Consider the following 24,936-nt stretch of genomic DNA (forward strand, 5'->3'; position numbering starts at 1 on the left):
GAAGTGTCTTTCTTGTGACATCCATCCCGTGGATAGAATGGGAGATGAAGGATGGCCCGTGACATGACACATTGGAACAAGCACCGGTTGATGAGGCGAAAGGGGTATGAATGGCAATCTACGACTGCAAGCAAGCGGCTATGCAACCTCAATCAGGAACCGCCGGTCCGAGCACATGGAAGGACGGTAATATACTTCGGCTCCGAGTTCTACTCATACCTCAAGCGCCGCTTCCGCTCCCGCTCCGTTCCCGGATCCCAGCATACGGAGCCGGGATGATGCCCCGTCTCCAAAGACCGGTAGATTTTTGACGGGAAACATGGTGAAGCAATCTCTCGGAGATATTTTCGACGGCGTGGGAAGAAGGCTTTTCGCAGCCGTCGACGGGCAACGTATGACGGGCCACGGGGCGGGCTGGAGGACACACAACTCCCTCCCTACTAACACGCAAGACCCCGAGGTGAGGCATTCGTAATCTATCTGACTTTGAGTTGCGTCTGTGCATTCATGTTGTGATAGGCTAACAGGGGGCGAATCCAGAGAACGGTGGTCGAGGAATATGAGCCTATAAGGTATCAGCACCCGTTTCCCCCCCTTTGCTGGGCAGCTGGCAAGCACTGCGAGAGAACTGGTGCAAGTTGCACACCTTTTTTCGCCTCTTTTCCTTGTTTCTTCGTGCCGCGCGTTCTCGCTCGTTCTCATCCTTCCTTCGTATTCTTTTCTTCCACCTCACTTCTCCTCTTCTTCGCGTCAACCCCAACGCGAGATATCACCTGCCCGCAACACTCCGCTCTTTTGTATCGATATCACTTCCCACAGCATTCATACGTTCGTTCGCACCTATCAAAGTGTTCTCGAGTGCATATCATTCGTTAGAGTAAGTTCTTTTCTCGGTTTGGTCTTCGGTTGGGGACGAGGAGAAGGGACCTGATGCTAATGCCAAGTAGCAGCATTCTTATTTTCTCACCATGAGACCTCCCAATATTCCTCTTCTCGGCCTTTTGCCGATTGTTCTGATCTTGATCTGCCTTTCTGGTGGCTCGGCTCAGCTTATTCGCCGACAGCACCCAAACGTTGTGCGCAAGGACAACTTCATTGAGGCTCGCGAACCAAGCAATGTCGACGCAACCGGTTTCGGCTACGGCCCCCCTCCTCCGTACTACACGGGGGCACCTGCTACCTCTGCTGAATCTGAAATCCGTGAGTACTCTGACTTTGTTCTTTCTATTCCATCTAACGAGTCTAGTTTCGTCCTCTGTGGAGTTCTCGTCGCAGACTGGCAGCTCGGTGACTGAGGCTCGGGTTTCTTCTGAAACTGGCGTCGCTTCCAGCATGAACTTTTCCTCAGAGTCTGTCACTCTATCTTCTGAGCCCTCTTCGTTTCCTTCCTCCTTTGGACCACAGCGCGACACCTCGATGGTATCAGCAGATTCGAGTGCCAAAGCTAGTAGCGTCACTGGCTCAGAGACTGCATCAACCGTCCATTCAACGGACTCGGTGTCATCTCTGACTCTAGCCACCACTGGCGATGATGCCTCTTCCACGATTGAGAGTCAGGTCTCTGACGCTACGAGCGATGACAGCCTTTCGGACAGCACAAGCTCCTTCTCTAGCAGCGAGTCCTCCTCAGAGGCCAGTACTACAGACGCGACTGATGCACTTTCATCTACTCAGCTTTCTTCGGATATTTCTTCTTCTGTCATGGAATCTACCGTTCCCATTTCTTCAGATATAATTTCATCTATCACAACATTCACTTCCTTTTCTTCATCAGACACTTTTTCCTCTACCACAGTTCTCAGCATTTCAACCAGCTCAGGGGAAAGCGAAAGCTCAGGATCATCCGATGTCCCCGAAGAGTCCTCTGAGGCGACAGCACCTGAGGTCACTGCGACTTCTCAGACGAGCGACAGCAGTCAAACCTCTTCTAGTGTCTACTCAACTCGAGTTCAAACCAGGTACAACTCGAGCACGACAGTCGACCTGACGACGACACGGATGACAGAGACCGTGGAGCTGACGGAGCTCTCCGAAGGAACTCCCTCGACTGAAGTCGGGACTGGCTCTCTTTCTGGCATCATCTCGTCTGCCTCTGCCGTGGATACTACATCGGTTATCCCTTCAGTCACGACAACAACTGAGGTGCTCAGCATCACCGTGACTGCTTCCGAGTCGAGTTCCACATATTCCGATACAGCGTCATTGTCGATCTCTACAGCATTCTCAACGGAGTCTCTGGGTTCGAGCATCTCCTTGGACATTTCTTCTGATGCTTCGTCATTTACCTTGTCTGCCTCCTTGACCGAGTCCGATACAGCACCTACGATCAACCCCGCTCAGAATTCCTCTCGCATTTCTACCAAGACTCTTGCATCTGGTGCCTCTTCTGGGGCTTCCTTATCTTCTGGGAGCTTGGTGTCCAGCATCATCATGACGCTCACGACTCAAACCACTTTGAGTGTGACCCCAAGTTCTAGTGCAACTTCTTCGGTGTCTGAAACTTCAGTAGAGGTTGTTACCGACATAATTGTGTCGACTTCAACCTTGTACACCTCTGAGGTCTTCATTGATACCTCCACACTGATTAGCACGACTACCTTTGCCAACACATCTTCGCTCGAGAGTCTTGAATCATTTTCTACGGCGACTGAAACCACCATCATCGAGACGTCATCTCTCAGCTCCCTGATCAGTGCAACCAGTGGCTCACCTTCACCTTCAGGCTCCGATACTGGATTCCAAACCTCATCAATCGTCGCTTCCGATACGATTATGACATCAAGCATCGTTGACACAAGTGGAAGGGTAGCTGAACCTACGCCAACTTCATTCTTCACCAACTCATCAGCGATCTCAGACTCGGTCTCCAGCTCAACTGGCAGCTTTGAAGAATCTGGTGCAGTGGCTTCCGAAAGCTCAGCTGGGGTCTCCTCGACTACGCTCTTCGCCTCCAGCGCTCTACCTATCAACACAACTCTTGCCTCCAGTTTTCTATCGGTGACTGTGGTAACGACATCTAAGGGTTCAGTCATCACCATATTCCCTGGAGGTATTCGGCCAACCGGAAAGAAATCAAGCACGTCCAAGAGTTCTGCCTCTACAGTCTCTACAGAGTATCCGACAACTACGTCCTCGATACTTGAGTTCTCAAGCGCGAGTCAAGATCTCCCTTCGATCTCACAGGCTAACTCCTCTCTGGATTGGTCAACCTGGACACTGGACGTGACGACGAAAACCTCAGCAGTGACAAGCTTGGTCACAACTGTCCTTGCGCCTCCCTTGCCTCCTTCTCAGATCACTTTGACTGATACCTCGCTCCCTCCCAATCTGACTGCTGTATTCACCACCACTTTGAGCCAGTCTGTTGTAACAACTGTGACTGGGCCGGTTGCTTCGTCAAGCCTGTTGACGAGTGAGGACGTGTCAGTAACCTCGACGATCACGACGAGGATCACGCCAACGCAACTCACTAGCTCACTTACAACCACAGTAACGTTCACAAGCAGTATCTACAACACAACTGCCACAACTGTCACAACTGTCACAACAGGATCCAGTGCGAGCCCGTTCACCCGACCTGGCACTCCGATCAGCCCCCTTCCTAGTCTCAGCACATCGATCATAACTAGGGAGCCTACCATTACACCAGTCCCCCTTCCAAACGTTACGACTCTTGATTGGTGGTCTACTCACAGTTCATGGTTGTCGTCTGAAGTCAGCCAAAGTGTGGATTCGCAAGTCACCGTAATCCCATGGTCTGCACAGAGCTCTGCCCTTAGCAGCGGCATTTGGAGCATTGAGAGCAGAACCAGTCGATATGTCAACTCTACCACGAGCGAGGTTACCTTGACCCCTTCTGGCTCGACAACGTTTTCGGTCCCCCAGTTCACCGTCACTTCATCTCGATCACTGAACTTGACTAGCACCTTTTCTAGGGCAATCAACTCTACTGGATCCGTGGCAACCATTCGCACGACGGTCACTTCTACGGTGTCTGAAAGTCAGGTGCAGAACACGACTCGGACTGTAACTTGGTCAAGAATGGGGACCAAGGGCCGTCCCAGCCCCTGGAGCACTACTTCAGCTGCTACCCCAACTTTTGTCAACGGTACCAGCACTTACAGCAGTGGAACGAGCACGAGTGGTTTGGTTTCCATCGTCACGACGCCTATCTCTGTGTCATTCAACCGTACCATCCCAACCCTGTCGGAGTCCGGCTCGAACAAGACATTCACCACCCAGACCAGCGCACCTCCGTTCCCTCAGACAAACACATCGTCCACTTTAACGATCACGATGACCGTCATTCCGCTACCACTAAACAGCACGACGGCTCCTTTCCCTACTGGCTCCAACTCTTCGTTCATTCCTATCTCGACGCCTAGGATCAGCACAACCTCTTATCCTCTGAACTCGACCTTTTCAACTGGATTCCCCACACCTACCCCAAGAACTAATACGCCCAAGTTTCCTATGTCCAATGCCACTACCTTGACACCCACCATAGGATCCATGTCTAGCATGTTGATTTCTACAATCACGGAGAGATCGCAATGGACGGGCAACTGGACAACAAGTTTCACAACGGGACCAGGTTCCTCGGAGTCTATTGGGACGCCGACCTTCCCAGCCAGCAACTCTAGCATGACTGGTCAAGGGCCGTCCGAATCTATCCGTACCACCACGCCATCTGTCACATCTATATCCATGGGCACTGGCACTTCACGGATCTCCAGTGGTGTGATCTCTAGCTCGGTGATCTGGTCCAACACCACGTCCGGATTTACGGCTTCCTCGGAGACTTCGGAGCCCTTTGAGACAGTTGCTCCACCCTTGTCTTCCACAGAGGTCATGACATCAGGTACACCCGCCAATACCGGCAGTGATTCATTCGAGACAACTAGCGGAACCCAGACAGAGCTGACCAGGGGACCCTCGGCAACAACTGAGAGCTCACCTCGGCCTGTGACGAACTCGACGATTTCCTTGGCTTCCGGTAGGAAGACTTCGGCGACCAGCACTCCCACTGGGTCGTGGAATTTGACAAGCACAGCTAGTCAATGCGAATCGACATCTAGCACGTCGTCGGTCTGCACCGACTCATCTTTATATCCGGTGCCCTCGACGTTCTCGACTGTGACCGATTGCTCGACTACACCCGGATCATGGTCGGCTCCCCCACCATTCCCGACGGGGCCGGGCCAGATTTCGTCGGCTTGCAACACCACAGGTACTCCGGGAGCGACAATCGCCTATAACGTTAGCACGCTGGGTTGGGTGAACAGAACCCACACGTTTACCTCAAAGGGTTAGTGGAATTAATGACTGGCATGCTAAGGATTTACATTGACAAGGACTAGAAACGAGCTTCGGGCCGTCATTGACAACTCTGAAGACGATCACGACGACGGGTACGGAACAGTCGGACTCCGGGGCTGTTTCGACAGGCACGGTTGGCCGGCAAGAGGCATTGGCATTGCCTGAGAACCCAAACTTCCCCTGGGGCAAGGACTCTCCAGTCCATCGTCATCAGAACGTGTCGGACCTTGGCGTCGGCATCGGCATCGGCATCGGTGACGGAGGCTTGGCCCCGAGGGAGGAGTGGTCCATGCGATGGAAGCATCTGGCGGGGAGGCTGAAGGCTCTGTGGCACAGACAGACTTTTGAGGTTGGTGAGGAAGAGTAGAAGAGTCTCGATCTGACGGGGACGCTGGCTGGCGCAGAGTTAATCTGGCGATAATCTGTGCCTGTGCCACACAAGGCAGCCTTCCCCTGAGCTGAGACGATTATTATTCAGACCGAGAGTCTCACGCCTCTTGGTATTTCTTGGACGGGTCATGTTTCTAACGTTAATGCAGTGCAGGGCTGCTGGTTTCGGCGGCCGGGCTTGTATTCGGGTCCGCGTGTAAGCATGCTACAGGCTGGTGGAGATGCAAATGGATGCAAGCAGGGGATGTCAGCCGAGAGAGAGTACGGATACGCGAGGTGATGGGTGATGTGTGAGAGGGTTACATGACTGTACCACCTAGTTAGTTAGTTAATCTATGTCAACCTGAGATGTATTCGGTATCGGTCTCGGTTTTTTTTTGACACGGCAGATATGAGATGATATGACTTGACTTGACCGTCTATTGACATGATTCGAGGTTGTAGCATGAGACGACTGAAACAACAATCTCAGTCGAGAGGTGACGCTGATCTACACCATGAGCTTGCCGCTTGCGGGCGGAAAGATGCCCAAGCAGGTAATCGATGCCTCAATCGTCAGGCATTAATTGCCGACAAGGCGGGAAAGAGCACGCATGATCACCATCGCGCGTGGCACTTGGAGTCTGAAGCTGTTTAACTCAGCTTAGCGCTATGGGAGGGGCCGACATGCACTGTTTCCACTGTAGGTTCTTACCAAGCAGCCTGGGCTAGCAGCCTGGCTGGGCAGAGAGGTACGTACCTGGAGCTCCGTGACCCCCGGACGTCCCGCGTTCCAGTTCCACTTCATGCTCATGGAAGGTTCCCCCTCGCCTGGCCCTTTCCTTCACCCAAAGCGGAGCCTACGCCACCGAGACATCCGATCATCTCTCTCTTACTCTTCTCTAAAGGCAACCACGAGCACACCACCACCACTGACACTATTTCTTCCCTTTTTTCAACTTCTCCCCCTCCCGTCTCTACCGTAAATATCGACGACAATCATTCCCATCGCCAGGAAACCGTACATTTTTCATCTCATATTGATACACCCCCTATACGATACCGATAACGATGCAACTGCTCAAGCCGCTCGCCCTCGCAGCCACGGCTGCAGCCATCCTCATCGTCCCCGACACTTCCGAGGCTGATGATGGCATCTTCCGTACCCTACCCATCGACGTCGACACCTTCGAGGTCCCCGCTACAGCCTTTGGGCAATCCATCACCATCCCTTGCACCCGCTGCCGCGACCGCAACGCCCAATTAGAGCTCAACTTTAACATCGAGGAGCATCGACTCGTCCTCAACGGCTTTGAACTGTACCCTCATGCGGATCCGTGGAATGGAGACCTCTCGGCCCCAGTCACCAAGAGTAATGGAAAGAGCGCTGTGCGCCGACTTGGATATGGTCTCGCTATTCGACCAGAGGGCATGGATGATGACCAGCACCTCGAGGTCATTGGCGTCGAGATTAGAATTATCGAGGTCGGCGACCGGTTCGTCGACGGCGTCCCTCCCGTCAAGGTCAAGCTCATCAAGGCCCCCGTCGGCGAGATCATCATCGGAAGCATCGAGGTTGAGGGCTCTTCTCACAACGGACTTGGTGATGACTGCTCAATGTGGTGCCGCGCCAAGGGTCTGCTCCATGAGACCTTGAAGGGTATCAAGGGCAGCATCAAGGGTAAGGGCAAGGGCTGCCACGGAATGAAGAACCACGGAATGAAGGAACACGGCCATAAGAACAACCACGGACACGGCAACTCTGAGAACAAGAACGCCGGCACTCCCCACCAGGGTCACGCCCAGCTCGTCCCCGAGCGCGTCGACTACTCTTGGGCCAACATGCTCAAGCACATTACCGCTTACATCATCATCCCCGTCCTCATGGGCGTCACTGCTGGTGTTGGTGTTGCTCTGTATGTTTTCATGATCATTCTTGTTGATGTTGATATACTAACCAATTTCAGGTTCGCCATGTTCCTCTGCAGTCTTACTGTCCGCCTCATCCGCTACTTCAAGGGTGAACGCCCCGAGCCCGCCCTAGGCGCCGACTACAAGGCCGCCATCGTGGAGATTATCGCCGAAGACGAAAAGTCTGGTCTGATTGTCAACGAGGAGGTTCCTCCTCAGTACGAACAGCCCGAGGCTCGCAACTAAAGTGTGACTCGCTTGGCCGTTTCCTATGCAACGGTCCGACCAGGATAGAAGGAAAAGGCAAAGCAAAAGAAACCCAACACGGTACCTCCACGGAGGGCGTGTTATTTGATACCAAGAATGTGTGAATAACTGGAATTTTGGGAAAGGCGTTCTAGCGTTGGATGGAACTGGATGATATATCACGAATTGGGTGGCTACGGCCAAAGGTGCTTTGGTTTTGGCAACTAAATGGTTGTTGCCGTCCTCTCTTTAAGGGTTCAGCGGTGCTCGCGGGTTTCTTTGTATGTACCGCGGGCATTGTTGGAGATAGCGAAATTCATCAACAATTACCTAACATCAAGGATGTATCCATTCTATTGATGCTGATCCATCACGGGCTCGACTTCTACGACATGGGAGCCCCTGTACATGCCAGCCAGATCAAGAACCTAGTCGGCCATGGTATATCTATGCCCTGTATATCATGTTCGTCTACGCTGTTGTCCAATGCTACAGTGTCCATCCCCCACAACAGGTGGGTCGTCAAGTATAAGCGACTCGAGGGAATTGGGGGTGGCATGCATTCTCCCGATCCCGCTACCGTTTTCTTAAGCCATTGGGACGGTTCTTAAAAGCCCCATGGCAAATCAGTGGATATATAATAGACTTCTTGAGCCAATATGCGGGGTTTTGGTAGTAAAACTCGCTATCCTCTAGCCCGATTACCGAGAAATCTATGCTATATAACTTACCAAACGTGCCCATCCAATTGACTATCTAGTTCTAATTGTCCGTCCTTTGTAACATCTCTTTGTCTGAATCGCCCAAAATGTCACAAGCCGTCCACCGCTTCGCCCAGATCGTCAAGCTCAAGCCACAACACCTGGCAGAGTACAAGGACGTGCACGCTCGAGTATGGCCCGACGTGCTGGCGCAGATTAAGCAGTGCAACATCAAAGACTGTACGAGATATGAACAAAAAAGAGACAAGAGGGGGCTAACACCGAGTGTAGATAGCATCTTTTACGACGACAAGTCTCATGTACTGTTCGCCTCGTTCAAGTACGTCGGCTCCGACTACAAGGCCGACATGGCTCTCATGGCGGAGAACCCTCGTGTTAGGGAGTGGTGGCGTATGACTGATGCATGGCAAGAGAGTGTGGTTCCCGGCGCTGTGAGCTCCGAGGCAGGCGAGCCGTCGTGGTGGAAGCCCGTCGAGGAGGTATTTTATATGCCATGAAGAATGCACGAAGAAATGGTATAAATAATTCAATAATTCAAAACGTCACATACAGAACAAACACTTCAACTCCACGGATTAGAATCGCATTCATGATTGACAGGTCATGGAAGAAACCATTCCTCTCTTTCTTTTGATAAAACGCCCACGCTAATCTCGCTCGCGAGTTCTACTTGATAAAAAGGGGGGAAATAGAATAGAAGAGTTAAAAAAAAAAAAAAAGGGGGGGGGGGGGGTTCTGAAGTGTGTATGCAAGATCTTCTCCTCGTCAATCCCATTTCCTGTTCTCCCGTCATTACCATCCACGGCCCGGCCCTGGTAAAACGAATCAAATAATACACTGATCGGCGCCGTCGTACCAAGATGCATAACTATATCCGCACATTATGTACACCATTTCTTTCTTCACTCTCTCTCTGCATCTCTGTATCTCAGCGTCTCGCGCGTAACGGTCCGCCTCGCCGCAGAGAGCCATGTGTATGTACTCTGTCTGGGGTGGACCAGCGTGCTTGGGGAGCCGCCACATCGCGCTTCGCATTTCCTCCAATGGCTCCAGACCCAAGGTCGATCGTGAATCTCAAAAGATCTACCGTGTTGTTTCCTCCGAGCTTGATGCTCTCGGCAGTCTTTGTCTCCACCCCAGAGTCCTTGTGAGCCCTGGCCAAGAAGCGTCCAATCGCTGACTGTGCCTCTTGAGCACTCTCTGAGTCTTCTTCCTGCAACACATAGAGCACCGCAACACGTGCAAAGTCAAGTACGTCCTCTGTCACCGCAAAGGTGGCAGTAGGGCTAGCCACACTGCCTGATTCGGTTGCCAACGTCTGCTCCGCGTCCGACGCGCTTCCTGTTGACGTCGGTACCACGGTCGGTGTGCTTTCATCCACCACCAGGAAGGTAGGAGCCTCCTCCGAGATGGTGATGGCTGTTGGCTCTGCTCGCACAGCCAGGTCTGGACTTCCACTTTCCAGCGCAAGCTTTTCTTCCGATTCACTCTCATTGGATGAGCCCTTGCCTTCTCGCGCAGAATTGCCGTCAAAGGTGACCAGTGAGTTTTGTGCAATGCAAGAGAGGTTTCCGGCGTTGAGGCTGTTCAGGATGACTGTGCCATTAAGAGGGATAGAGAAGTTGGCACTTGCATCCTCGAGGAGACGGGGGATGGCCTTTCCAATCGTCACGTTGTTAAAGTCGCCTCCCAAATCCGCCGTCGTACAGCCATCCGAGCCCCCGACGCTGCAGTCGGAGCCAGTGAACCCATTCGTGCAGATGCACGAGCAGACACCCTTCGAAAGGACATTGGTCCCTCCGTTCCGGCACGTCAGTGACTCTTGGCACTGAGCAAGTGCCGTCTGTGGCTTGTCCTTGTTGCTCAAGTTCTTAAAGACGAAAAACTCGAGCGGCACAAGCACGGCAGCGGCAATGATGCCCAACAGCAGGATCATCACGAGGACGAAGCCCCAAACTGGTAGGCCACAGCATCGCCGGCGTCGCTTCTGGTCTCCGTCCGGGGTAGTCATATCGCGGAGACCCGATCGTGAAGGCGCTTCGCCTAGTCGGCTAGGTGCCAGAGGCCAAGATGTTGTCCGGAACCAAGAGCCTCGTTCTGTTTGCGCCTGTGCGGGGGGAGGGAAGGCTGCCAACATGTCTGACAAACCTGCTGCATGTCAGTACGCTGATCCCTGATCATTGGGTGGGTACACCTACCTGAGTTCTCCTTGTCACCACCACGGACTTGAGCCTTCTCATCGAGATATTCACTCAAATCCTCGAATCGGCTCGCCGGTCGGCGGCCACGGTCCATCATATTGGCGAGTCGGGTTGCTCGTCGGATCAGGTCCGGCAAGCTTGTGATACTACCTCTCTCCTCCATGTTCCTCACAGCATCCATGTCAAGCCTAGGTGGTCGTCGAATAGCTGACAGTCGGTTGAAGGGCTGGGGAGATGGAGTTGGTGCCTGAGGAGTCTCTAGGTTGGTTGCGCTTGCAGCAGCGTACGCACCGAGAATGGCATCCGGGCTCAAGACATCATTGGGGGCGTTTTGACCCGAAGGCTTCGCCAGGGGAAGCGTGCTGGACGAGCTAGTTGAAGCGTCGACATATCCAGTACCTGAATTGAATGGTTGAACGGGCGATGGAGCTGGTCGATGGGCGGAATCGAGGATGGCTGACTTGGTGTTTACAATGGAAGGCTTGCCTCTCTTTCCAATGCTAGCGCTGCGAACCAGTTTGCTCTCGTCGTTGAACTCGTTAAAGTCATCCTCATCTGAGTGGCGGCTCTTATCGATATCTGTTTCTTCGTAAAACGTCGGGCTAACCTCTCGGGAACCTGGCCAGCTCTCGGGCATGGCGGCGCTCGAAGCATAGGATCTATGGGACCTCGAGTTTAAGCTCTCTTCAGGGATTGGCGAGACATAAGACGCATTCGAGTAGAAAGACGAGGCTCCTCTTCGAGACGAAGGAGGAGGTCCCAGGTTAGCACTTCGTCGCGAGGGAGTTGCGGCAATCGACTGGTTAGGAGTCGGAAAGTCGGGAACCGATCCCAGGCTAGAATTGGAAATTCGAGAAGACGGTGAGGGCGGTACAGAGGAGTGATATTCGTCGGATTCGGGTGTCAAGAAGACGGGAGTAGGATCCTGAAGTCGAGACTGGTCGAGCAAGGAAGGAACCTGGCTGGGGCGCGGTGGTCGCTGGGGAGCGTGCAACGGTCGTCCAGGAGGTGGTCGATACGGTTCGGGGTCGGGTTGGTTCATCGAAGCCATCGAGGCCATCGGAGGGCCGGTCAAGGGCCATTGCGGAACTTGAGTAGGTCTCGAAATAGCGGGAACGCCTTGTCCGTTCCTGCAATCCATCGCAGGCACGGGCTTGGCCCGAGGAAGCCTTGACTGCCCGGCCGGCTGTGCGGCCATGGGTCGACGAGGCGGAGCCCTCAGGTCACCGGGTGGTCCGTCATCCATTGCTTCTGAGTGAACTGGGAGAGGTTGGTGTCGTGGAAGTCCAGCTTTTGCTCTTTCTCGCGCTCTCTTTACAGATCCAGATGCTGATAAGGGCGTATCCATCTCTCTTCCATCATACGGTTGACTCATCGAGGTTCTTTATGGTAAATCAAGGCGGTCTGAAAATTCGTCGGCGCAACAGAATTCCACGTCTGGCATCAAGCCCCTATCTGCAGTGCGACTATATGCAGGAGGCCGGTCCGTTGCAGAGAACGCAAGTGATGAACTGATGCAGGTAGCCGGCGGCTTGCGGCGCTCGAAAACGTCCTTGCGGGGGAGACGAACGACACAGCGTCCGTATATTCTTGGATCGACGTCTAGTCGAATTGGTTGAGGTGCTGCAGCATAAAAGATGACGTCTCTTCAAATCGGTCAGGTCGCACAGTCGTGTTGTTGACTTTGCGGTGAGTCCGGAGATGAACGGAAAACGAAGATAGGGCGACACACGAACGAAAGAGAAGAAACGAGTGGAGAGAAGAAAAGACGAAATCGAACGAAAATGAGAGTTTTTGCACGGTAAACCAGACCTCGCAGGCGTTGAAAACAGCGCAAAGGGGAAGGAATCTAGTGAGAGGTGTCAGTGTCACAAGGAGACGGAGAAGCACCTGGGATATGAGACTGCCAAGTTGAAGACCAAAGAGATATCGCTTCAAGCTGAGACCATCCCAGGCTACCAGAAGATGGGGAACATACGGAGAGGTTTCTGGGTTTCAAGACTTCATTTGGCTGGGGCGAGTCGAAGCGGCGTCGCGGGATGGAGATGCCACAGGGATTCGCAACAAAGGACGAAAAACGACCTCACTAGGCCAAGATATGCAGCGATCCGATGCTCGATGTCAGGGTAGCCAGCGAGTAAATCCAGTGGACGAGACGTGGTGGACAGGAAGGGGCCGTGTGACCGAGACGGAGGTGGACGAATCCAGAGGCCCTGTTTCAGGCTGGCGTCTGGATGGTTTGAGGATGTTGGCGGCGTCCAGAGGCAGAGACTCGTGAATGGCGAGCCTCGTCGATGAGGCGTCGGGACCTAAAGTCGAAGGAAGGTGTCTCGAGGCGTTTGGGTTCCTTGCTCTTTCTCCTGAATTCCCTCTCGAACTGAAAATGACGGTCTCGCGCGGTGGTTGTTTCTGTCAAAGCGACTTGATTGCTTGCTTGGTTAAGGGGAATCGCCTTGTCCTCAGGACAGGATCCGAAATAAAGCAGAAAGAGAAGACGAAGAAAAAAGAGGCGTGCAAATATGTGCACGAAAGAAAATCGCGATGGAAAAATATGTCGTGAAAGAAATGAACGACGCGCAGACAACGACAGCTCTGGTCGAGGCAGGCTAGGGAAGGCACGATGTGTGCGGTTGCGGGTTACAAGGCAAGAGAGGAAAAGGGCAAGAGGGAAGGAGTTGAGGAAAGAGACGGATGGATCGAGTGTGTGAGTGACCGGACCCAGGGCGTTGGAGCTTGGCCAGCATAGGAAGAATAGGGCGGAACAAGCTATCCCTCGAGCAGCAGGACAAACGGGGTCGACCGACGGCGCGCCGGGAGAAAGAGGTCCGTCTTGTGCAAGCCTCGAGAAATCAATCAAAAAAGGGCCCGTTTTGGGAGTGGAATTACGGGTGACTGAGACCCAGTCTGAGTCTGACAATAGACAGGTCCTGACAATACAGAGGATCATCACCATTCACCAAGGGTCACCCTGCCGTCCGGGCTCTATTCTCTTCTCTGGCTGGGGTAACCAGGCTCTAACAGTGCCAGCAACAGAGGATGATGAATCTCAACCCAACAGAGAAGCCACAAGACGGGTGACCGAGCGGGAAACCCATCACGACTGACAGGCCCTGAAGATGAAGGGGCCGATGGGTTACAACAAGCAAGGGTTCTCAAGGGGGGTCTTCCGTCCGTCGGCCGTTGGGTCCGTCGTCCGCTATCTTGTCTCTCCCCACACATGCACGCGAGACATGACGAAGCCCTTCCTCTGACTGGTCCGTCCCCTCAAAACCCGTCTCGAAGCCCACCGCTTCCAATCCATGGGGTCAGTCCCACCAATGGCGACGCGGCATCGGCCGCTAAAGTCGACCAGGAGTTCAGACGGGCATGTCCCCTGCGACACAAGTTCTACCAGAAACACTAGTGTCTTTTGTTCCTGCGTCGAGGCCTGGTCTCAGAGGCCATCGGGTCCTTGATCGAGTGCGCCTCAACACCAACACGATGGCTCTCGTCCATCTCCAGGGTTTCTGCTCCTTTGCTGCGCTGGCCGAGCTTCACCTTCGCTTTCGCCCCTCCTCGTTGATATACGACGTCTATACGATGGATCGTCTGCCGTAAGACAACGCACCGGCTCTATTTATTCCTTCTGTCAGATCGGGCTGTACACATGGACTCATATCCAGCCAGCACAGCTCCGCTTTGTCACGGGCATTCAGCTCAGCCATCAACAACCACAGCACACCGCCAGCAGAGAAAGGGGACTGGAATCAGCGCTGCGCCTGGGTAGACAGGCTTCAAAACCACCTAGGCTGGCGCTACCCAACAAAGGTCTGATTAGGGCGCGGCATGGCGTTGGACCGTCTGCCGAGCCAACTGACGAGGCGTTCTCGATCAAGAGCCCATCGTTTGACGCTCGATCTCTTTATTTATTTTTTTTCCTTCAATTTCTTCGATACAGTAGCTTCGGTCAATGCTCGAATTCATCAACAGCCCTTCCGCCTTTAATCTCTTCCCGGCCGTGCATGTCGACGATTACGGAAGGTCTGTCTGTTGGTTCCGCACTCTGATGTTGGCCATGGCCGTAGGCATCCTCCGCTCGGGAGATTTCGAATTCTTCCCGCAATCCGTCGGGAGACGCATCATCTGCAAGCGCTTCGTTCTTACGTCGGCATCGAACGACAATTCGCATCACTCAAGGCCCCCTGGTCACGCTGGCAGACTTGGTGTTTCACCTTTCGAGATCTAGAGGCGATCGTGTCTGTGATTGGTCGCATATGAGACAGCCCTTGCCGCTGTGGGCCTCTGCCGTTGGTTCGACCAAAAGAAGCCTCGAGTTGTGGTTTCGAACAAATCAATTGCTGTCAAGTTGGCCAACTTCCGTCGTCACGGGGTGTCTTGCTGGCAGTTATGTCGACGATTATTTACTATCTAGATCATCCTCTTATGCATCCTCTCAACACCCTCATCTACCTAGTCAAGTTCGATCCTCTCAAAGGCCACTGCACAAAGCCACATCAGCTTGACAACTTGCTCTAGCCGTGAGTTCCACCGCCCACCTTGGCGTGTCTCATGTACATCGATCTGAGTGGGTCGGTTCCAACGTCATTTTGCAACGCTATGGATCATGGGTCGCTTTTTTGGTTGTCGATCACTCTCCATACTTGGGATCCGCTCCCGGCTCACATCTAGGGTAGACTCATATGAATGATTCCAACTCACAACGCCGCGGGCCAGGTCAAACTCCGCTCTTCCGCCTCGCAAAGTCAGCGGCAATTATCGTGGTCCCGCTAATGCTGCAGGACTTTTGGAAGTTTTGAGAATACAAAATGAGATTGTGACTGTCCAGTGTGAAAGAAGATTCCATTTCAGCAGCATGGACCGGGTGCCCAGTCATTTACCAGCTACCCTATTCAGTCATGTATTGTTGAGGCATCCTCCGCAAATATTCATCACAGCCTATTGATTTTCATGCAATGTTCGTAGTTTTACAAGAAAGGAAGATTCAACAGGGAGCAGAGTTTCACAAGCTCCCCTCTGGCTACTGCTATTGCTATTGCCTGTAACAATGGGATGCTTGTCATGAATGTGCAAGCCTAAGTGTCAAACAACCACAGCTTTCATGTATCTATCGACCAGTAACTAAAAGTACACAAGCAAACACGAAGACGTACAGTTAAGCAGCCAAAAGATGGACATGGCTTGAACTGTCCGCGAGCTCCCGCGGCGTTTGGCCCAAGCCCGTATCGGAACACAGATCGTCAACCCCGGGAGGACAGGCTTGATTTCATGAACACTACCCGGACCAGTTAAGAGCAGACGGATATCACGGATGCCCTTGCCGCACCCTAGACAGGAAAGCACGCAAAGTTCCGTTGCCCCTGACTCAGACCAGCTGGAGATTTGCGTGGTTCAGACATTGATGATAGAGTTATGAAGGCTTCATCGTAGACAAAGCCAGCGTATGGATGCAATGCTCACGTCTAATATATTGTTGTATTTTAATAAACTCGTCTCATTACATTCGGAAGACACCAAACTTGGTATCACCCGCCTTGACCTCATTCCTGCCTCCCATCGCAGCCTGCAGACCGAGGCCGAGGTATCGTCTTGTGTGCTGGGGAGGGATAATTCCATCATCCTGTCACAAGTTAGCTTCCATGCATTTATGATTGTGTGCAGTTGACTCACCCATAATCTAGCAGATGAGTAGGTCGCATCACTCTCCTTCTCGATTCGCTCCTTCAGTCCAGTATCGACCTGCTTTCCAACAGTCTCCATCACGGCAGCAAGTTGCTCGCCGCCCATGACGCCAATCCTGGCATTGGGCCACATCCATAGGAAGCGCGGGCTGTATGCTCTACCGCACATGCCGTAGTTGCCAGCGCCGTAGCTACCGCCAACGACGACGGTAAACTTGGGCACGTCGGCGCAAGCAACAGCCGTAACAAGCTTGGCTCCATGCTTGGCGATACCGTCACGCTCCGACTGCGAGCCTACCATGAAGCCTGCGATGTTCTGTAGGAACACGAGCGGGATTCCGCGCTGGGTGCATAGCTCAACAAAGTGCGCACCCTTGACAGAAGACGACGCGAACAGAATACCGTCATTGGCCACAATGCCTACCTTGTGGCCGTAGATCTCGGCGAAACCTGTCACGAGTGTTGTGCCAAAGTCCCGCTTGAACTCGGAGAACTCAGAGCCGTCCACGATACGAGAGATAACCTCGCGGATGGGGAGGGGCTTTCGCAGGTTGGTGGTGGCAATGCCAAGCAGCTCCTCGGGGTCATTAAGAGGCTCTGAGAATGTAGGCTTGGGAGCTTGAGTGTTGGGCGACTTCTTGGGCCAGTTGAGGTTGCTGATGCAGCGCCGGGCCAGCACAACCGCATGGGCATCATCCACGGCAAGGTAGTCTGTCACACCAGAGACAGATGAGTGCATCTTGCCACCTCCCAGATCCTCATGGCTGACAACCTCACCGGTCGCAGCCTTGACTAGTGGCGGGCCGGCAAGGAAGATGTGGCCTTGCTCCTGGACAATAATGCTCTCATCACTCATGGCCGGAACGTAAGCACCACCGGCGGTACATGGCCCCATGACCACAGAGATCTGGGGAATGCCCTCAGAGCTCATTCGTGCCTGGTTATAGAAGATGCGACCAAAGTGATTTTGGTCGGGGAAGACGTCTGCCTGATGAGGCAGGTTCGCGCCACCGCTGTCGACGAGGTAAATGCATCTGCTGCCTGTCAGTTCTGGAGCATGGCAGATTGGCACTGGAGTACATACGGTAGCTTGTTCTCTTGCGCAACAGCCTGCGCTCGCAGGTGCTTCTTTACTGTAATGGGATAATATGTGCCGCCCTTGACCGTGCTATCATTGGCAACGATAACACACGTCACTCCCTCGACAACACCAACACCGGTAATAATGCCACCCGCGGGGACCTCGGCTTCTGGGTAAAGCTCATAACCAGCCATAGGTGAGAGCTCGAGGAAGGTAGTACCAGGATCGATCAATGCTGTAACCCGATCTCTGGGGAGCATCTTCTTGCGTGCAAGATGCTTTTGTCTGGCCTTCTCGGAGCCTCCCTGCTGGATCTTGCGTGTGAGCTCTTGCATGCGGTTCATGACCTCGCTCATCTGCCGCTCATTCTCCTTGAACTCGTCTGACGACGGATCAATGACGCTCTGGAGCCGCGAGATGGCATTGGCCTGATGCGGCGGAGTGAGGTTCGCGACAGCTCGCTTCTGGGAGGACACCTGCGATTGCTGGCGACCGAATTGGCGACCGAGGCGCAAGGCCTGGCGGGAAGAACGTGGCAGGGACATTTCTAAGGGGCTTGCTCTCGACAGATTTCAAAAGTGAGATTGAGGAGAAAATCTGTGCGCCGTCAAGGGCATCTTGGAACGGGAGAGAGGCCTGAGATTTCAAGCCCGTGGTGAATAGATACCGGAGCACGGGTTGACGCCAAAGCCGAGCTTGTGACGTCGAAAACCTGGGGTAAGCGGGCCGCGAGAAGCCGCGTCGAACCGGGTCCTAGACGCGGCTATCGTAGCCTTTACTGGCCGATGCGCCTCGGCAGGGCATACCTCCGTACGACATTGACTCTCTGAGATAAGCAAAGTCTTTTGTATTTTACCAGTTGTGCCTTGTTGTTCCTCGTCAATTGTTTCTTCACATATCACAATCACAATGGCAAGCGTACGGACTTTCAGATCACTCGCCCGACCTGTTGCGGCCAGGCAATGGCGCCCTGCTGTGACGCTCCCCGCAATCCAGTCTCGACTTCACTCGTCCAAGCACCCCAAAGGCTTCGAGGCCCCTTCAAAGGAGGAGCTCGATGAGCTGAGGGATAGAGTGCAAGAATTTACTCGCCGTGAGATCACGGAGGAGGTGGCGGCAAAGACAGACAAGACCAATGCCTTCCCCGCCGAGATGTGGCAGAAGCTGGGAGAGGCTGGCTTCCTCGGCATCACGGCTGATGAGGACGTGGGAGGTCTCGCCATGGGTTACCAAGCACACATTATTGTCATGGAGGAGCTCTCTCGAGCTTCTGGATCCATTGGCCTCAGCTACGCGGCACACTCACAGCTTTGCGTCAACCAACTCCAGCTCAACGGATCACCGGAGCAGAAGCAAAAGTACCTGCCCGGCCTCATCGCCGGCACAAGCGTCGGTGCTCTGGCCATGTCCGAGTCGGGCGCCGGCAGCGATGTTGTCAGCATGCGGACGACAGCCAAGGCCGTGGACGGCGGCTACGTGCTCAATGGGTCCAAGATGTGGATTACCAACGGGCCCGATGCCGACGTGATCGTCGTGTACGCAAAGACGGAGCCCGACAAGGCATCCAAGGGCATCACGGCGTTCCTGGTGGATACCAAGACGGAGGGCTTCAGCTGTGCCCGGAAGCTCGACAAGATGGGCATGCGCGGCAGCAACACGGGCGAGCTCATGTTTGACAACGTTTTTGTGCCCACCGAGAACATCCTCGGCAAGATCAACGGCGGAGTGAGAGTCCTCATGGAGGGTCTCGATCTGGAGCGTCTGGTGTTGAGTGCTGGACCCCTTGGTATCATGCAAGCGGCACTCGATGTTGCTTTGCCATTCACACACCAGCGCAAGCAATTTGGCCAGCCCATTGCGCACAACCAGTTCCTCCAGGGCAAGCTGGCAGATATGTATACAAAGCTGCAGGCTTCTCGAGCATACACATACATGACGGCCAAGGCCGTGGATGAGAATGGTTTGATCCGCACGCAAGACTGCGCCGGTGCTATCTTGTATGCTGCCGAGCGGGCAACAGAGTGCACGCTCGACTGCATCCAACTGCTGGGTGGCATGGGATATGTGGAGGAGATGCCTGCATCTCGATTGCTTCGCGAGTAAGTTTTCAAACCCTTGGTCTCATTCCTTGTCATCCTAGGATGGATGGGGGATGAAGATGACCTTGATGAAGCTATGTATTAGAGATTATGAACTGACCATATCTGCAGCGCTAAACTGTACGAGATTGGAGCCGGCACGTCTGAGATCAGACGCATGGTGATTGGAAGGGCATTTAACAAGGAGTATGCACAGGCATGAGGTAGCAAAAGCATCGACGCAGGGGCTGCGTTGTTGAGCAGTGGCGTGGGGGAGTAGACCAGGGACCGGCAAAGATCAAGGCGATCAGTGAAGCCTCCCGTCGGTGAGACGAGGTTCCAAGGTGAAGGACCTGTAAGTGAAGTAGCTGGCGGTGTGACCAGCGTCTCACCAGCATGGTCCTTGGGAGTTCCTGTTAATCAAGGGCTTACGTGTTCGAGGGCCGTGTACATAGTATCAGTGAAACCAGCATAAAGAAAAAGCTGAGAGCCCAATGGGAAACAAAACTTGCTGTTCATGTGAGAAGGTCGAGACAAGAGTCGGCCGACTAGCAGGGTTACTTTGGAAAATTTCCATGTCCCACGAGGACCCGACCAGGATGGGCAATCTAGCCCAAGGGCGCGGGACGACTAGCGGCGCCCTGACGACCGGGCCATCGAGAGCTGCTTCCCCTGCCCTGGACCGAAGCTACAGTGGGGTCGTAGGGAACTTCGTTATGCTGTTGTTGATGCTTGTCCCAGTTGCTGGATGTCTCGGAAGCAGCCATCGCGAGATGTTTGGGCTGGTGTTGGTGCCTGTCCCCACTGTGATGAAGTTGTCGTCTACCCGCTGGCGTGTCTACATTGATCAATTGATATCGTAGACCGCTTGATATTGCTTGTTGAGTTTCAGCAGCTAATGTTGTTAATGGAGACCGCCCCCAATTGCCAGTTACAGTTGGAACGCCCCGTCTTTACCTCTAGTAAGAGATCATGATGATCAGCCATTGCAATTGACGGCTCGCTTTTCTCTTTCCTCAATCGCAAGAGACAGTCTCGAGTAGCATTGTGATTACTGTGCATGATGCCACCTAGTAATGAAGATTTGCACACAAAAACCTGCAAGCCAAGTTGGCAGAATCGCCACCGATCTGATGATATGATGATCAAGTTTTGCCTCTTTTCCCCGCGCTCATTGCTTCTCTCTCCTCCGTATCCGGCCTTGTCCGGAGAGGGGGAGATTCTGCAAGGTGAGGCTCTGTGCGACTCGGCCGGAGACGAGCGAGGGCGTCTAGAACATGGGGTTGTGTTCTGTTGTTGAGAGGGTTGCGTTGCGGCGACAGCAAACCCACGGGCAAGGATCGCGGTGTCAATTGGAAGATGGGAAACTCCCAGGCGATTGGAGTGAACCCCCTGCGAGTCCCTGAAAAACCATGGGTGGCCCCTGGACTGGCCGACCTCCCAGAAGTGGAAAACCGGCGCGGGACAGCAAGTGCCAAGGCTAATGGGGGCTATCACGCCGTTCAGTTTGATGCACCACCACCACCACCAGAAGCTCTCAGACCCCAAGATATCAAACTTCTCTCTGAGTGAATAATGGATTCTCGTCAGACCTGGAGGACCTTCTACATTTGTTCCTCACATGAGCAGAAAGAAAAGCCCTTTCCCATGCAGCCGTTAACCGAGCCATTGGCATCCTTCTTTGTTGAGCCGCCTATCCAGACAAAGTCAGGCTCGAATTTTATACTGATGCCTGGGGCGGGGCAAGACCTCAATGGCTTGCAGCTCCCATGGAGGGAATCCTCGTGGTGTTTTGCTTGTGTGTCGGTGTCCGTCTTCCGCGCCCTCCACCCTGTTCAGATCCTCCCCTCGTCTGACTTGCCAATTGGTAGAGCTGGGGAGGTCTGGAAGGGATCCACGGTGATGATGGTCTTGTTGATGCATCATGGATCCACGGTCGGGTCGGTTCTTAGGGTCTATCGTCTAACTTGAAGCCGGTCGGGTCGGCTTTCAAGGTATTGTGTGTGGGTTATCGTCTAGAAGCCGGTCGGACCGGGGTCGGATTGCTTCTTTGCGGTGGTTCCGTTTACTTGGGACCCCGGGGCGGGAAGAGCAGTTAGCTACACTACACTACAGTGAAGGAGCTCTCAGTCTTGACCTCCTGCCTTCTTGCTCGACGATATAAACCACTAACTTGTCACACCATTTTCGAGCTTCACCTCTTCACCCATCTCCTCTTCTGCCCATCACGATCGTATTGGGAATCTGCATCTCGGTCAATCATTGCTGTTGAATTCGCGGGATCCAAGGATCATCTTTTGCCTTTTTTGTTCCTGGGCGCCACACCAGCCCTGCACATCCCTGCAATATCGACGTCAAGCTCCAGAGCTCAAGCTTCATCCTGGAGCAAGCTGTTGCCACTTGAGCTCATCGCTCCAGGTTATCCCCAGCTTCTAGCTTTGCTAAGCCATCATTGTTTGCTTCCTTAAAAGCAATCCACTCCCGCCGATTCCTTTCCTTCTTTTGCCTCCCCTCCTCACATATCGTCATATTCTGTCCTTCATCATGTCTTTTGTACCTGTCCTCCGCCAGTGTGCGCGCCGCGCCGCTCCCACCGTCCTGCGCCCTTCTTTCACAGTCGCTGCCGCGCGTAAGATTCACAATGTTCCTCCTCGCCAGGACAAGCCTGGAAAGTATGCCCAGACCGATCCTGGTATCGAGGTTGAGTACCCCGAAGACCACGAGCTTCCTAGCAGTGAGCCCGTCTCTGGTACTGGTGGCCAGTATGTCAAGCCCACTCTGCCCACCTTTTCGCTTGACGGCCATGTCGGTATCGTCACCGGTGGTGCTCGCGGTCTGGGTCTCGTTATGGGCCAGGGAATGGTCTTTTCTGGCTCCAACCTTGCTCTTGTTGATATGAACAGTACGTTCTCTGTCTTCACTTGAATTTCAAGACCAATTTCTGACCCGTATTGTAGAGGAGGAGGCTGAGAAGCAGACAACTCTGCTCATTGAGGCCTTCAAGAAGGAGAACCCCCGCGCTCGACGGTATGTCGCCCTATTTTCATGCTGAGCTCCAATTGAAGCTAATCGTCCCCAATAGCATCCCCAAGGTTACTGCTCACTACGCCGATGTCTCTGACCCCGAGTCAGTTGATGCTTGTATCGCCGAGGTCGTCAAGGAGCACGGCAAGATCGACAACCTCGTAACATCGGCCGGCTTCACCGAAAACTTCGAAGCTGTCAACTATCCCATCGATCGTCTGCGCAAGCTCTGGGCTGTCAACGTTGACGGAACCTATCTTTTCGCGACCTCAGTCGCTAGGCACTTGATGGAGCGCAAGTCTCCTGGAAGCATGGTCATGATTGGTAGCATGTCTGGCGCCATCGTCAATGTTCCCCAGCCCCAAGCTCCCTACAACGCCGCCAAGGCTGGCGTCCGACATCTTGCAGCTTCTCTCGCTGTCGAGTGGGCTCAGGCCGGCATCCGAGTCAACTGCATCTCTCCCGGCTACATGCTGACTGCATTGTAAGTTTCACCCCCCGCGCTCCCCTTGCGTTCTTGGAGTCTCGGGGCAGATTTGAACTCATGACTAACACTGTCACAGGACCCAGAAGATTCTCGACGACAACCCCGACCTCAAGGCGAAGTGGACTTCTCTCATTCCCCAGGGCAAGATGGGTCAACCCCAAGACCTCATGGGTCCCGTCACATTCCTCCTCTCTGACGCTTCTTCGTATGTCACTGGCGCCGATCTGCGAGTTGACGGCGGCTACACTGTCACTTAAGTGTGCGGCAAGAGAAAAGAAGAGAAAAGAAAAACGGCCGAGATTGTTTGTACATGTTCCTTGGTGGGCAGGCTTGCCAGGCTAGAAGCGGGATTGGGTTAGATAATGGTAATGACAACTAAAAAACATTCTGCCAACAAGGAACGCTCAACTGCCGAGCTGTGCCACAATTTGAATCCTTTGTTAGTGTCGGTACTTGGAGCGGTTGTTGGCTCAAGGAGAGTACATGTAGTCAAAACTAACAATGAGAGAAGAGATGACAACAGATATTGATACCTGCTGACAATGCTGGGTTTTGAACTAGAGGTCAGATCCCTGTCCTGGATGTTGAGTGACTTGATCTCGATGACTTGTCAAACTTCTTTCATGTGGCCTATCTAGGTGCCGAAATCGGATCGCTGCACGCACAGCACCAGCACATGCAAACCCTTGACATTCCCGAGTGCAACCCCCATGAACTGAGGCGGCTCATCAAGTAACTTACGGTATTGCCGAAAACGGATGGGGGGAACAAGGATCTGGCTGCAGCGAACCCAACATGTTCGTCGACTCCGAAGCCATGGTACAATCAACGGTGCCGTTGCAGCATTAGCAAGGAAGAAGATTTTTTTTCTCTCACCCTCCTGCAGCCACGGTGAGCAATAGGGCGCGGGATGTCGACGCGGGAATGAGGTGAGGAAGCCCAAGAGTTTGCTGCTGCGAGCCCAAGAACCTGATCTGGATGATAGATCAGAAATGATGATAATAATCCTACCCAGGCTCCTTGCCACTGGCCCCAGTATCGTACGGCATCCCCACGGAGGAGGCTCTGGGCAGATGGGCAGTCGATTGCCTGAACCCTGGCACCTGGACGTAAGAAAACTTGAGACACCAGAACGTTAACACTCAACAAAGAGTGCTCACATAATAACTGAATTATACACCAAATAAGAGATAAAAATAAGGAATAGTATCATAAATCTTTGAGTATTTTATTTATTATATTTAGGGACCTTTATTTGCCTTAGAAGACAGAGATCGTTGACTCAGTATCCCATGTTTTTCTGCGAATGCGCGCCTGGAGCCGCGACGCTCTGTAGGGCTTGAGGGGTTTCGTCATGCCACCAGAAGTCAGGGTCAGCAAGATCCGAGGCATGGGATTCGCTGCCCATGGTCGAGGCCAACTACCTGGGTAAGAGGTAACTTGTCGGCTGCAGGGTCACATATCCCCGGTTTTGCGACATCCGACAGACAGTTCGAGTCCGAGGCCATGCGCTCCCGAAGATGAGTTTTAATCTGAGCGCGCGCGCGGCGGCCAAGATGGCGCAATCGCCCCTCAGGACATCTGCCCGACCAAAGAGGAAGCTTGCTATTCAACTGTAACCCCTCCTTATTGTGAAGCTATAGCGACCTAGGGCCCCGCTGCGTCAAAGCTGGTGTGGCTCGAAAACGTGGGGGGCTTGCCCTGTCGCGAGGGGCTTGTCGAGGGGAGGGGGGAACGTTGACAGTACATGTACCTTGCACTGGAGTATCGACCACGTGGGCAACTTGCTTCAAATCGTCATTCAGCGGCGGCCTCGTTGG

The 24,936-nt window shown here is 53.5% G+C and overlaps 6 protein-coding genes across 6 annotated transcripts; 4 read left to right on the forward strand and 2 right to left on the reverse strand.

The window, feature by feature from the left end:
- Positions 1-6,759: 6,759 nt before the first annotated feature.
- NECHADRAFT_35884 (uncharacterized protein) lies at positions 6,760-7,845 on the forward strand (the record flags this gene model as incomplete). Its single annotated transcript, XM_003052500.1, has 2 exons — positions 6,760-7,604; positions 7,677-7,845. 2 exons carry the CDS (start codon positions 6,760-6,762, stop codon positions 7,843-7,845), a joined length of 1,014 nt encoding a protein of 337 aa, XP_003052546.1.
- An 808-nt stretch (positions 7,846-8,653) lies between these two features.
- NECHADRAFT_35245 (uncharacterized protein) lies at positions 8,654-9,064 on the forward strand (the record flags this gene model as incomplete). Its single annotated transcript, XM_003052501.1, has 2 exons — positions 8,654-8,786; positions 8,838-9,064. The coding sequence occupies 2 exons, from the start codon at positions 8,654-8,656 to the stop codon at positions 9,062-9,064; spliced, it is 360 nt and encodes a 119-aa protein (XP_003052547.1).
- Positions 9,065-9,495: 431 nt separating this feature from the next.
- On the reverse strand, positions 9,496-12,143 carry NECHADRAFT_35748 (uncharacterized protein; the record flags this gene model as incomplete). Its single annotated transcript, XM_003052999.1, has 2 exons — positions 9,496-10,718; positions 10,766-12,143. 2 exons carry the CDS (start codon positions 12,141-12,143, stop codon positions 9,496-9,498), a joined length of 2,601 nt encoding a protein of 866 aa, XP_003053045.1.
- A 4,119-nt stretch (positions 12,144-16,262) lies between these two features.
- On the reverse strand, positions 16,263-18,072 carry NECHADRAFT_91797 (uncharacterized protein; the record flags this gene model as incomplete). Its single annotated transcript, XM_003053000.1, has 3 exons — positions 16,263-16,385; positions 16,436-17,480; positions 17,531-18,072. 3 exons carry the CDS (start codon positions 18,070-18,072, stop codon positions 16,263-16,265), a joined length of 1,710 nt encoding a protein of 569 aa, XP_003053046.1.
- Positions 18,073-18,395: 323 nt separating this feature from the next.
- NECHADRAFT_103716 (uncharacterized protein) lies at positions 18,396-20,093 on the forward strand. The gene is made up of 2 exons (XM_003052502.1): positions 18,396-19,626; positions 19,738-20,093. The coding sequence occupies exons 1-2, from the start codon at positions 18,437-18,439 to the stop codon at positions 19,826-19,828; spliced, it is 1,281 nt and encodes a 426-aa protein (XP_003052548.1). The 5' UTR covers positions 18,396-18,436; the 3' UTR covers positions 19,829-20,093.
- Positions 20,094-21,841: 1,748 nt separating this feature from the next.
- On the forward strand, positions 21,842-23,530 carry NECHADRAFT_58988 (uncharacterized protein). Its single transcript, XM_003052503.1, has 4 exons — positions 21,842-22,507; positions 22,563-22,632; positions 22,688-23,113; positions 23,193-23,530. Exons 1-4 carry the CDS (start codon positions 22,150-22,152, stop codon positions 23,371-23,373), a joined length of 1,035 nt encoding a protein of 344 aa, XP_003052549.1. The 5' UTR covers positions 21,842-22,149; the 3' UTR covers positions 23,374-23,530.
- Positions 23,531-24,936: the final 1,406 nt, after the last annotated feature.

Source organism: Fusarium vanettenii, assembly GCF_000151355.1.
Source record: "Fusarium vanettenii 77-13-4 chromosome 3 genomic scaffold NECHAsca_2_chr3_3_0, whole genome shotgun sequence".
Classification (NCBI taxonomy): domain Eukaryota; kingdom Fungi; phylum Ascomycota; class Sordariomycetes; order Hypocreales; family Nectriaceae; genus Fusarium; species Fusarium vanettenii.

Bases quoted from the DNA above. Each gene is read 5' to 3' on its own strand.
- NECHADRAFT_103716 (XM_003052502.1), top strand. From the start codon at position 18,437: ATGGCAAGCGTACGGACTTTCAGATCACTCGCCCGACCTGTTGCGGCC. The intron at 19,627-19,737 runs GTAAGTTTTCAA...CCATATCTGCAG, and splicing joins GCATCTCGATTGCTTCGCGA to CGCTAAACTGTACGAGATTG.
- NECHADRAFT_58988 (XM_003052503.1), top strand. From the start codon at position 22,150: ATGTCTTTTGTACCTGTCCTCCGCCAGTGTGCGCGCCGCGCCGCTCCC. The intron at 22,633-22,687 runs GTATGTCGCCCT...CGTCCCCAATAG, and splicing joins GAGAACCCCCGCGCTCGACG to CATCCCCAAGGTTACTGCTC. The intron at 23,114-23,192 runs GTAAGTTTCACC...ACACTGTCACAG, and splicing joins GGCTACATGCTGACTGCATT to GACCCAGAAGATTCTCGACG.